This window comes from Rhipicephalus microplus, chromosome 4, assembly GCF_043290135.1.
Source record: "Rhipicephalus microplus isolate Deutch F79 chromosome 4, USDA_Rmic, whole genome shotgun sequence".
NCBI lineage: Eukaryota > Metazoa > Arthropoda > Arachnida > Ixodida > Ixodidae > Rhipicephalus > Rhipicephalus microplus.
This window is the reverse complement of record NC_134703.1, coordinates 103,607,652-103,621,488: the sequence shown is the minus strand read 5'-3', so window position 1 is coordinate 103,621,488 and position 13,837 is coordinate 103,607,652. Positions and strand designations below refer to the sequence as shown.

Below are 13,837 nucleotides of genomic sequence, written 5' to 3'. Positions count from 1 at the left end.
GAAAGCGACAATAACTCTCATTTCAAAGCCGGGTAGGAAGCTTGCCATCGACAACCTCGGACCGATTTCTCTAACATCCTGCGTCGGAAAATTACTAGAACATGTAATTTTTAACAGAGTCGACAACTTCTTAGAAGACAATGACATCCACCCAGATACGATGGTAAGGTTTCGCAAAAACATTTCGACACAAGATGCGATGCTTCAACTGAAGTATGAGATAAAGGACTATAAAACACGCTCTACAAGAACCATCTTAGGTTTTGATCTTAAAAAGGCATTCGATACTGCAAACCATACAGTCATATTGAAAAACATTGAACGGATTGGACTAGGGCAGCGAATGTATAACTACGTTAAGAGCTTCCTGTCAGAGAAAAAGACAGTCATTTCCGTTAGAGGACTCTAATCGTCCTAGATCGACATCGGCGGCGCAGGCACGCCGCAAAGCTCTGCCTTATCTCCGATGATCTACAATCTCCTCTTAATAGGGCTTTCCGAGAAATTAAATGAAATTGAATCTCTACACCATTCAATCTACGCAAATGATATCACTATCTGTGTTTGTGATGGGAGCGAAAATTCTATAGAACAACGACTGCAGACCACAATAAACACAGTAGAGGAACACCTGATAGGAAAAGGTCTCACGTGCCACGCAGACAAGTCCGATCTTCTTTTGTACCGCCCCACGCTTATGGGTACGTTTCCCGCTGGATATGGCAGAAACGAGGCGTATGAAGTAATTAAGATACACACAGGGAGCAGCCGCAACATCCCTATAGTCAACCAACTCAAGGTACTGGGCCTTGTAATCGAGAACAAAAGGTACAATTGGGGAAGTCATTAAATTTAGAATGAAATGTAACAAACACCGCAGGTTAATAAAATAAATTACTAACAAGCACTAGGGTATGAAGGAATAATGTATCATACGGCTGAAACAATGTTTTTTAATCAGTGAGCTCACATACATAGCAGCTTTCCATAATTGGTTTGCAGCAGAAAAGATCAAAAGTAATAACCTCATAAACAAGGCGTACAAACTAGCGCTTGGTATTCCCACCAGTACGCGCGCAGACCTTCTTCTAAAGCTCCACAACACACTGGAGGAACTCGTAGAAGCACAGCAAACACCTTCTCAGGTGGAACGAAAACCTGTACTCGACGGAATATACTACGCAAGCTAGGTATGAAAACGGAGAAAAGAAGAGGATCACGAGAGAAATTCGTGAGAAGCTTCCGGTACCTAATATTCCCAAGAACATGCATCCTTGTCACAACAAGGATAGACGCAAGAGTAGAGCAGAAAAAAATGATCCAGGGCTACGGGTCAGACGACAGAGCCGCCTTCGCAGACGCGGCAGAATACCCAAACACAAATAGCTACGTGGCAGTAGTCGTAGATCACAACCAAGAGCTCGTTAGCAGTGTGTCGGTTAATACCAAATTTTTCGAGACAACAGAGGAAGTAGCCATTGCGCTACCACTGGTATCCATGGAGTCTCAATACCTTATTAGTAATTCATAGGCGGTCGTTCGAAATGACGTTAAGGGAGAGATTTCCTGGGAGGCGTGGCACATCATGAGTGTAAACGAAACAATATTTTCCCCTGTAGAAAATAATGACAGACAACTGCTTTGGTTCCAAGCACATACAGCTCCAGACAGTTCCGCAGTCAACCCCAATGTGGTAGCACACAGCGAGGCTCGAGATCTTACTCGCCGAGCTGAGCAAGGAGTGACTTCAACGGGTCAGGGGAACGTGGAGGAGGAGATGTGGAGAGAAAAAAATGGATTAACCACATTCAGTGATATAGCCAAATACTACCAAACGCAGAGGCGAATTTATCCACCACCTCACTCTAAACTCAACAGAAGAGAGACTGTTGCCAGGAGGCGGTTACAGACAGAAAGCTACCCCGATCCCGCGCAACTGAAGACTTTCTACCCTGCCATGTACGAGAGCGACACATGCAAGCTATGCAAGTGGGGATGTCGGGTATACCAAGATCAAATGGTGGTCTCCTCGGAAGATCTGCGGGCGTGGTGAGCGGCCACGCTGCAAAGCTCAGAACTCACGGACCAACTTTGAGCCGTCCAGCGAGCCTTGGAGGCAGCCTGGGAGCAACAGCTCCAAGCGGCTATCTAGGTGGCTATCTAGGCGGTTTTAATTTTCTCTCTCTGTCTCTGTCTCTATTCTCCAAAATTTATCCAAATGGCTGACGCTACAAGCTCTATTTTCGCTGGCCCTGCTGTTTTGTAACTGAAGAGATTTGTGCCTTTCAGTTTTATATGTAAATAATATTTCTCTCATGGTGCCCCTTGCATCGTAACATAGGCACTACAGCAATGTAAAAAAAAAACGACAGACCGAATGTATATCAAACGGTGTGAAAGAAAGGCTATGCTGCGTTTCACTGCCAAGGAGATATGACGAAAAAAAATATTCCGGCTGTCGTTGGTGGGGGCGTCTGTAGCGACGAAGGCGCATAAAAAATTAGGAGGCCATAGGAAATACGTTTACGAAATAGGCCGAGCGTGAAAGCTACTCGCTCGTGAAATCTGCACGCGTCGATGCAGGATGCGGTGTGAAAGGATGACAGAATACCGGATATTGGGCTCGCGTTTCTAGGAGGCTGCCCGAGGACGATGATTACGATAAGAACGAAGAACCGCGGATGCTGCTACGCCAAATATACAATGCCAGAAGATTGATTCGTGGAAGATATATGGTGAAAGATGGGTCTGTCCTATCAGAGACATTTCCTTTGTGGGGTGTTCGATCGGTTCGAGTGAATCGGGGCCTCAATGGCTCATAGAAACCTTACTAGCCTGCTGCACACAAAAAAATGATATATAATAATAAATAATGTTGATTAACTTGTGAAACTGTGGGCGTGTCTTAAATGAAAACGTTTGTGAAAGGATGATACGAAATATGTTTCTTCTGGTGAGTCATATAAATCCAAATTATGGAAACAGGCACACGAAGTCATCGTTTAACGTACAATGTATATTGGATAACAAGATGAAAATTCCGGTAATGGCCAGGAGCCTAGAAAGAAAAAAATGCTACCTAGAAACAGTGATGAGGCAGCTGTTCTAGTGCTTGCGGCGTGGGAAAACCGACAGCTGGTGCTCAGAAAGAAGAAAGATGAAAGAAGACACACGTAACATGAAAAACTGATGAACAAATAGACCTGCAGATATGATAGAAGCTCCAATGTCCATAGCAACCAGCCACCAGTGGTGTCTGGGGGGAACATAAAAAAAAAATTCTTTGTCATGAGTTGAACAAATCCTGAATAGGATTCAGTATCCTAGGCTATATTTGTCTTGTCTTGATCTGTACTGCCTCTGGCACTAGCATAGGAGCTCAATAACGCGAGACCACGTTTTCATGTCTGGTGAACTTCTTTGGGCGCGAGCGATTTTCTCGACGAAGAAAACAATGTCTATCGAAACAAATATTATCAAGAACGAAAGTAGACGAGCGAGACAAGCTAAGCTCGTGGAATAACGAACAATGTTCGCCTCCTTCGAGGTTCACTAGCTGCCGGGGCTCGCCACCTTGGTCACTAGAAAAAAAACATTGCACGGGCTGCATTTCCTCGACTATTAAACAGCGAATTCACCCAGCTTTTGCCTCTGGCGTCGGTAGAGCAATAACGCAAGCATGTTCTTGCCTTACTTATTACTCATTCTCTCTGACGAAGAAAACAAAAATGAAAACTCAGAAACATGCGCCTCTATTTTTTTCTTCTCTACAATTTTGTTGGCGGTACTGGGCCTACTCTTTGAAGTGCTTCGTATTTTAGTTCGTATTTCTGAGTCCGCGCTCACATTCAATGTCCTTATTAAGCGTTTTTAAAGCAATAGTAGCTTCCTTGAGCTACTTTTGCCACTATCAGTGATTTTACGGCTAGAGCAATGCAGGGGCCAACTTTCCCGGCCTGTACCCGGCAAACCCTGGAAACGTCACTGTTCGGCACGCCCGAGCCCGGCCTGATGTTTTAAAATACGGCCCGTCCCAAGCCTGGGTCCGAAAGGCTTGGGCCCGGCCTGTCCTGGCCCATTTCAGGCAGTTATCCCTTGAACACAAAAAGATGCACTGTCCAATATTTGACTGTAGGGAAGATACCTGCTGCATAGAATATATTTTTCAGTGAGTTATTTTGGAACTTCTTTCAATGACATGACTTTTAATTGTAAGCTGCATACTTGCGGGTAATTATGCCCGTAAGACTTTCACTAAGTAACTGCAGGTCAATATAAAATATCATCGTAGTCGTAGCTGCCTGTCTCACGTACGCAGTGCTAAGCTTTGCAATAGTATTTTTGCCTCTTAAAGAACTACTACAGAATGTACTACTCCACTAAAGTGTAAAACAGGGCGGACGTTTACAGTTCGAGTGTACATGAATTGCATACGAGCTGACGCTGTTGAGTAAGAGTAGCAAATCTTCTGCAAACGTCGTTATTTACGCAACTCAATAATAGGACAAATGTGCTTTAACTACTTCTGAGAGGACTACACTAGACTGGGCAGCGTTGTATAAATTAAAGCCGTCGTGTCGTCTGTCTCACACGTAGACTACAATTTGGCACTCAAAACAACGAGCTTGATTCTTTGCCACACCCTTCATCTCAGAGTCGCGGCAACCCCAGTGGATCTGCCAAAGTGAGCTACATCCGTCAGCTAGCCAGCCATCATCGTGCATATTCCTAGAAGATGCCTATCTCGCCGTCTTCGCGTTGCCACCTTCAATCTTTGAAAGTGTTATGTTTTAGAGCAAGACCGCACTCAGGGCTTCCAAAGCAACTGTCACTAAGCACCACGGTGAACCATGCAGCGGCTTCTTCAGTGCTCCCCGTCGAACGCGGCATCCGGGGCGTGATCCCCAGCAAGAACCCGAAACGGGAGAGTGGGTTGCCTAGTAAACGATGGCCGGAGGCCTCGGTGTAAACAGGGCAGGCAAGTGTGGCTGTCGGTGGCTCACGGTTGTGGTTACAGGCTTGCAGCTAGCGCACGGAAGTAAGTATGGAGAAGTATATTTATAGATTGATTGATATGTGGTGTTTAACGTCCCAAAACCACCACATGAGTATGAGAGACCTTGTAGTGGAGGGTTGCGGAAATTTCGACCATTTGTTCAGTGGTCGAAATTTCCAGAGCCCTCCACTACGGCGTTCTTTAATGTACACCCAAATCTGAGCACACGGGCCTACAACATTTCCGCCTCCATCGGAAATGCAGCTGCCGCAGCCGGGATTTGATCCCGCGACCTGCGGGTCAACAGCCGAGTTCCTTTCCTTAGCCACTAGACCACCGCGGCGGGGCAGAAGTATATCTATACAGTGGCAGAAAGGAAAAAAGAAAAAAAAGGGGAACTATGGTAGGCAAGGAAAGATGGATGGTAAACGAGAAGCAGAATGTCTGCAAGAGACACTTTGACAAGCCCCAAGCGGCAGGCATTCTCAGCAGGCGCACTGCCTGCTGCCCCCTCAGATATCTAAGGAAGTAACCATGCAGTTCGCGAAACTATGCGACGCAAGCAGTTTATACCTCTGTGAACATCGAGAAGAGGTAAGTTAAGGGCGTGCAACATGTATATACGTTGAATTCACAAGTAGGGCACATGTCAATAGATTTAATAAGTGTTACTTTCTCGTCAACATAAAAATATGGCATAAATTGTGGAAGAAGTCTAAGCTGTTGCAAAACTTCCGAACTCGGGGTGTCGCAGGGGTCATCGGTCTCTTATGTGGTCCACGATGTCGATACATCCAATAGACACCTCTCTGTTTCAAAGGGCACAGCAGAAAATGAACATCATAATCATCACCTTCCTTGCAACTCTTACTTCCACCGCGAGAATGCGTTTACGTTTTTTTAGTGCCACGCGAACACTGGCACTTCGGCGTTTATGACACTTCTGAATTACTGGCGCATCGTGAAAAAAAAAAAACCTGCCACGAAAATTGGCAAAACTTCCTCTATACGACGGGCACTCAACTTAAGTGCCAAGAATTTTCAACTAATTGCCAAATGCTAAATATTTGACTGCCTTGCTAGCACAAAAATCGGCAACTTCGCATCAAGTGGTGCGCCTGTGGTAAGAGTCACTACGCGTCTTCCATTTAAAAGTGCATGAGCAATAGCCCCAAAGATATTAGTGACTGACGAGCTGTGTTGATCAGTCTGCTAAGTCATGCAGACGGAAAAGGGCAAGGCGTGAATGCGAGCGTATCCGCGTTCTTGAAATGTTTCCCTAGACACGAACGCGCACAATTTACATTCGGTAATGCAGGCAGCGCACGGTTTCTCTTTTTTTATAGTAATCATGATGATATGTGGTGTTTAACGTCCGAAAACCACCATATGATTATGAGAGACACCGTAGGGGAGGGCTCCGGAAATATCGGCCACCTGAAGTTATTTTACTTGCACCCCCACTGAGCACACGGGCCTACAACATTACCACCTCCATCGAAAATGCAGCCGCCGCCGCCGGGATTCGAGCCTGCGACCTGTGGGTCAGCAGCCAAGTACCTTCGCCACTAAACCACCGCGGCGGGGCTTTTTACTGTAAGCAAGAGCGTCGTCTCTCACGCAATATAATGGTGCACACCTATACTACACGTTTGTTGAAATTACGCGTATCATACCGATTTAACATGACGCTAAACATCTAGTTTCCGATTTCAGCGCACGCTAATGCACTCCAGGTGGCCTAAATTACCCGAAGCCCTCAACTACGGCTTCTCACATAACCTGGGTGGCTTCAAGACGTTAAACCCTTTAAAACAACACAGCCAAACAGCGTACACGCCATTATACCGATATGTATGAGACTTACGCCTAATATAGATCTGACTCAGGCCTAGGGCCCACGCGGCCTGTGCCCGTCTCTACTTACTGCCTAGGCACAATAAAGAGTAAAACAAAAAGGTGATCCAAATAGTCCATTCTATTGAAATATTAGGAGTCATGTTTGCGCATTTCTTTTACCTTTAACTGTGGCATTCAGTCAACTCTCTTTTTTTAATCTATCTCTCTCTCTCTCTCTCTCTCTCTCTCTCTCTATATATATATATATATATATATATATATATATATATATATATATACGAACAGACATAAGTGACCGTGTTTCTGATGAAAGGTGGGTGCCTGATTTACCCCCATGATAACAGAGGTAAGAAACGGTGTTATTACAGAGCATTTCAAGTCCGTCTTAACGAGGAAAAAGGAACAAAAAACAAAACGAAGAGACCTCTAAAGAGGATGTGTACTTCTGTGTTTGTTTCTTTGCGCTTTTTAACACATACAATTTCAGTAACCACCAACAGGCACAAACTACTCCGTAGGAAAGTTTTTAGCTAGAATCAAATGTCTACAACATCGTGCAGCGTGACGTATATATTAACTTCGAAACATTCGACATTGCAGACGGCAGTAAAGTCGTGACCTTGCAACCATCTTTTTTTTTTCTGCCTTTCTTTATTTCTTGCCTCGTTTTTTTATTTTTTTATTTCTTACTGTTTCCCTCTCTCATTTTATTCAATTTCTTCCACTTCTTGTAGCGCGTTAATGTGAAAGAAAAATATATACAGCTGGTAATAATAACTCCAAGAGGCTCCCATACACACGATCACATCAACTACGCAAATTCGTACGAGCTATCGATGCTTGAAAAAAAAATGCCCAGCCACACCTCAAGCTCAGTGGATAAATCCTATGCAATGAGCAAAGTTTTATAATAATAATATAACATTAACCATGTTTATTTTTCATCAATACATTTGATGAAGGACAGCTTCAAGTAAAAGCCGGCTGCTGAAATGTTATTTTTTGTGTATCATTAAAAAACTCACTGCCAATAACATTATAATTCCACCTACGCCACTATGCTAATTGGTGTGCGCACGGGCTTCACTAAGGTTTTTCTAGACGCCTTTTCACTAGCAAAATCTTTTTTTTAGTACCCTCAGGGGCACAGGGATTGAAGAATATACTTTGCCTGCGGCCACACCATTACCTCATCCGATACAATCTGGGAGCTCTTTCAGTGAACCGTACGCATAATTTCGCCCATCGACATTTTATACCTGTCATTCTTCACCCACCGGTACTCTTTAAAAAAGACGAAATGCCGGGAAGGATATTAACAATGGAAACTTGAAAAACGAACTGAACCATTTGAGAAAGAAGAAAAAAGTACGTAAGCGGAATTTTTAAGCGGAAAGTGGGTCTCATCAGCATTTTAAATTGTGGCAGAAAAGTAAGATTTGCTTATAAAACGACGCGTCATGGAAAAAGTGTAATAAAATGAATGACCCATCTTTTATTTATTTTTATATAGTAGTTTCTTCTTTAAAGATCGGACAGAAGGTGGTACAGAATGGGAAAAATTATAATATCGATGATCAGTACGGAGAGACTAATACGAAAAAACAGTGGAGCTTGAAAAACCTAATGAATTTTCCCCATTTTTTGTATTTTTTTACTAAATAATTCATTCCATGCGCGGCTAAGAAGCCCACCCGAATAGAAAGAAACACCAATAGATAAAAAATACTGTACGCCCTCAAGCTGCGTTTATCGAGCGTTTGCAGACACCGTGAATCTGATTTTGAGTACCCGCCCAATGGAGCGCCTGCCGTGTTTAGTTCAATGGCGCGTCAGTGGTGCTAAATATGCAAAATTTTACTTATCGTGTCATGAGAAAAACAATTGTCACAAATATTTCCGATTCTCGTCGAAATTCTCATCATCATCTTTCTCCTCGAGGGCGCAGCGTAACCAGAAGTTGCCTGACCCACGAACACTGGCAATTCTTCATTCCACGACGCGACATATATAAGAGAGAAAATCATGAAACGCATCGCGTATTTCACAGTACCCCATCAGCAGTTCCTCAAACATCACTATTCAGTGCCTTTAAATGCTGAATATACGAAGACTAAACCATTCAATCAACCAATTGAAGCATTATTGAACAGCCCATTTCCTGCTTTATGTCTTTACACCGCCAAAAGCTGTTCACGCATATTGCGTCGAAATGGTCGAGAAGCTGCGCGATTGTCTGAAATAATTTTATTTAGATTACGCAAGGAACACGAATGGTCAAGCTCATTCGAGAGACATAGCAAGTGCCAGAAATGGCGACAGAACTTTGGAAGACACAAGCATAAATGCAGACGTGTTTTGCCGCAACTGAGATCTACGATGGCCGACGCTCCGTTCGCCGCTGTCGGTGCTCAGCTTGATTCTTTTTTTTTCACCCCCCCCCCGCCCCCAGTGACAAGTTTTGAGAATAAAAGTTACAAACCTAAGCACTCAATAATAAAACACTGTCTGGGTTTTTACGTTTCAAAATCATAAAATGAATATCAGGGGCGCCTCAGTAGAGGTTTCCAGAAATTTCGACTTTCTTGTGTCGTTTAAAAAAACAGGGCAAGCAAAAATATTGAAAAAAATTTTTGTTGTTTTTTTGCAATTTGAAATATGCAGCCGTTTCTGAACTAGAATCAGTCAATTGTTTGTTCTAGCGTGACTTTTTTTCTGTCTAAAAACAACCTATTTCCAAACTTGTGCGGTGTCCTGCTTCATCACCCCTCTCAGGTACACTTTGCCTGAGTGCACACAGGGGCAGCTAGAAACGTCCTTCAATGGGCGGTTATTACAGCGAAAGCTGTTATAAGATCAAAACTTGAGTCATGCGTGGCGCCGTAGTTGTCCGCCGCCTCTGCCACCGGTGTCCGTAACCCTTATTGCAGAATTAGGCAGGAAAAGAAAACTAGTACCAAGGACGCAGTGGGGTTTGAACCCGGGTTTCTTACGTGCCAGCCCAGTATTATACCACTGAGCAACGACGGGGCTTCAGACTTCTTCGCAAACTTGTGTTAGGCAGGTTTGATGTTGGGAAAGGAATCGCGTTGATATGAGTAATAAAACGCTTTAGGGCAGCAAACGAAACGAATCTCTGTGGAACACACCCGATTTTTTTTTCCCATCTGTCTTCATCGCCGGGATTCTTGCCTACATCTCAGGATTTCGTCTGGTTTATCCACATCAGAGATAACCATTCTCTGCTACATGTGCTAGGGGTGTCTTATACGAACGCCTTTGCTTGCCGCATCAGCTGGGCAGACACTGCTGCATGTGACCATCGTGGCGCTGTCAAAACCATGACACATATTTTGTGTCAGTGCCCTCAGTACAACTCTCAGAGGCAGTCCCTGGCGGCAGTGTCAAATCAATTTTGGAATGCGGAAAAGATCAAAGTTTACGCAAAAAAGCGACGAAGGCACTCTTGAGGTTTTTGCGAGTGACCCACCTCGTCGAGGAATTGTAACATTTCAATGCGTTCGCGTGCGTGCGTGCGTGCGTGTGTGTGTGTATGTGTGTGTGTGTGTGTGTGTATGTGTGTGTGTGTGTGTGTGTGTGTGTGTGTGTGTGTGTGTGTGTGTGTGTGTGTGTGTGTGTGTGTGTGTGTGTGTGTGTGTGCGTGCGTGCGTGCGTGCGTGTGTGTGTGTGTTTGTTTGTTTCCGCTTCCCTCCCTCCTTTTCTTATTCCCTCTTCCTTACTTTTCTATCTCCCCTTCCTCTTTCCCCAGGGCAGGTTAGCAAACCAAATTCTTACATTTCGGTCAACCTCCCTGCCTTGTGTACACTATATATATATATATATATATATATATATATATATATATATATATATATATATATATATATATATATATATATATATATATATATATATATATATATACCTCTCTCTTTACCTTCTATCTGTGGTGTGGTACAAATTTTTGTCTTCTATTGAGTCCGTTTCGCATTTACAATGGCCCCTCAATTCCGCTATGCGCAGATCGACCATAAGAATATATCAATTGCCTTTATAAACAAACAATGTTCAAATATTAAAACAATAATGATACCTGCTTGTATTTTAAGTGTCAGAAGCACAGTAGGATTATGAGGCATTCCATAAGGACCGGATTTTTAACGCGCACGGAAAGACTTTTTAGCGCACACCAAAATATTAGTACACACGTGTCCCTGCAGTCCACTACCTTTCTAAAATGGCTCATTGTGATCAGGAGTCGAGCTCACGCCCTCAATTTTAGCAATACCACATATTACCTGCAGAGCTAGAATGGCTGGAAATAAAGATATTCTGAGTGAGCAAAGAAGTTCTCAATATCCTAAAGACGTGCGTCCAATCACTCTTTTCGCAGGTTTCGACAAGTACAAAGGAGGCCTGGACACTGTCCACGACCTGACCGGCACTGAGTCCGTATACACTGCCTGGAAGAGCATCGAGATCATGTTCCACGTTTCTACTATGCTTCCGCACGAGGAGCATGATCCGCAGAAGGTAGGTCGTCCTTCCAAGAGGCAGTCATTACCGATTCGTATCTTGCTAGTGCGACACATTTTCACAACGCCAAGAGCACCACTTATGCCGCCAGAAGACGCATTGTAAGCTTCAAAGCCTCCCTAATTCTTTAAAGGTAAATGTGAGTTGCAGTGAGAATCAAGGGAGATGGAAACCATACTATGCAAGTTTTTAAGAGGCAAAGAGATAGATAAAGAACAGAAAGACCAGGAGGTCAACAGGAATCTGGCTTGCTATTCTTTCCCCGTCCGCCTCGGTGACACAGTGGCTAGGGTGCTCGCTCCGGGAAAAAACGTCGCGGGGCCGATCCAGGCCGTGGCATTTCGTTGGAGGTGACATTGTAGAAGCCCGTGAACAGTGCGGTATCACTTGACGTCAAATACGACCAGACGGTCGAAATTTCTGGAGCTTTCAACTTATGGCGTCTCTCATGATCATATAGTGGTTTTGACACGTATAACCTTAGATAACAGTACCTATTCTTCCCCAGAAAGAGAAAGAGAGGGGGAAATAAAGATGATGATGATTGATAGATATGTTGGGTTTAACGTTCCAAAACCACCACATGAATATGAGAGACGCCGTAGTGAAGGGCTCCGGAAACTTCGACCGCCTGGGGTTCTTTAACGTGCACCCAAATCTGAGCACATGGGCCTACAGCATTTTCGCCTCCATCAAAAATGCAGCCGCTGCAGCCGGGATTCCATCCCGCGACCTGCGGGTCAGGATCCGAGTACCTTAGCAACTAGACCACCGCGGTGGGGCTAGGAAAGAAAGATGAAACAAACAAACAAAAAGGAAGGTGCGAAATGGAAGTGCTATAACCAGTCCAATAAGCCGCTGCATACGCAAAAAAGTTCAATAAGGCCTTAATATATTCTCGGTGAGACGATAGTTCTGGTCTAATTTATAATACTCAACAACAAAGCGGTCAGTCTGGCTGAAATAAGAAAACAGGCGGAAATACGCGCAGTTCAGACGCAGAATTCTAGCCACTAAATTTAAAATAAGAACGTCGACCTTCATTTCTTCTTGTACTAGTAAACGAAAATTGTTGATTATGGGAAATGTAATGTGTATGTGAAGACGCGTTACTCGAAGGTTGCATATTCGGTCCCTGCCGGTGGCAAGTTATCTTTTCTTCCTCTTTTCTCTCTTCACATTTACATAACAACTACTCTTAATACCATCTCCCATATTTTTCGCCATATAATAATAGTGTGTCTAACAAAAAATAGCCCTTAAATTTATAATTCTTTCTTTCATTAGTAGTATACGAAGGAAGATAATAAATAAACAATGATATTCCAATCAAAATCATTTATCATTTCAAGTTGATTTCATATTTCATTTTACTGATCCTTCAATCGCCTCTACGAGGAAGATGATACGTAAAACTTGCAAATTAAGCGCTTCGCCACACACAACGTGTGGCGTAAGCGAAACAGTCAACCTAACCTGTGAGCTTGCACACCGTTGCCATCGTTCCCAACAGCGTCCGGTCTTCAAAAGATGCCTTTCTTTACAGCGAGTGAGGCTCGGCATCTTATCTTACACTCTTATCTAACACTCAAGTGTAAGATAAGATGGTGCTGCGTGTGTATGTGTTTGTGTGTGTGTGTTTGTTGTAAAAGAATGCATGCGCGTACATGTCTGTTTAGGCGCAGCATCCGCAGTTTCGTTAAACCATATTACCCGAATAAATTCCTCATTGTCATTAATGCAGATGTAATGTGCTATAAGAACACGTTTTATTTTTTTTTTACTTTTTGAGGGGCCGAGGAAGGGGAAGTCATGCGCATGCATGCATAGTTCTTTATTTGTTTTCTAAACGTCAATTCGATGAGTAATTACAGAGTAGAATTTTAGGATAAGTTACTACCACTCTGGAAAAGCAAAAAGCTCGATAATTGCTCTAAAATGAGAGCACACAGCCAATTTTTCACAGAAACGCAAACACAAACCGCCACGGAAGAGCCCCATGCCATGGCGTTCATTTCACAGCACAAAGGTCGAAAAATTATGAACGCGCGCCTGTCGGAGAGAGGCAGAGAAATTGATATCCCGCTGGCATTCTTCAAAGCAAGCGGTGAAGCATGCTCTTGGATAATGACCGCCACGAAAACTCGGGTGCCTATCTAAGTTTTTTTTTTTTTCGTTGCTTCATATAACCTACGCCCGCATTCCTTGAAAAATAACCTGTAACGCCAAACCTCATCATAAGGATGCACTGATCGGGGGCTGAAAACAGTTTTTTTTTTTTTTTGTATGCGCCGTTCCAACATGTTTCCAGTTTGTGCACTCGTAAATTGAAAATTGATGTCCCCCAGGGAACGAGTTTGCTTTTATGTGTTTGTGCTGTTAAATGATATGTATTGGTACGTGTCCTTTGTGTTGCCGTTCCGTTACATGTAAGCCTTGCGCGTT

At 43.6% G+C, this 13,837-nt stretch overlaps 1 protein-coding gene across 1 annotated transcript in view; it reads left to right on the top strand.

Annotated features, from left to right (window-relative positions):
* rsh (Rap GTPase activating protein radish) overlaps positions 1-13,837 on the top strand; it is a 192,203-nt gene that overhangs the window by 134,760 nt on the left and 43,606 nt on the right. The window contains exon 7 of the mRNA XM_075893404.1: positions 11,250-11,389. Within this exon, the coding sequence (XP_075749519.1) occupies positions 11,250-11,389 (140 nt within the window). The remainder of the gene's footprint in view (positions 1-11,249; positions 11,390-13,837) is intronic.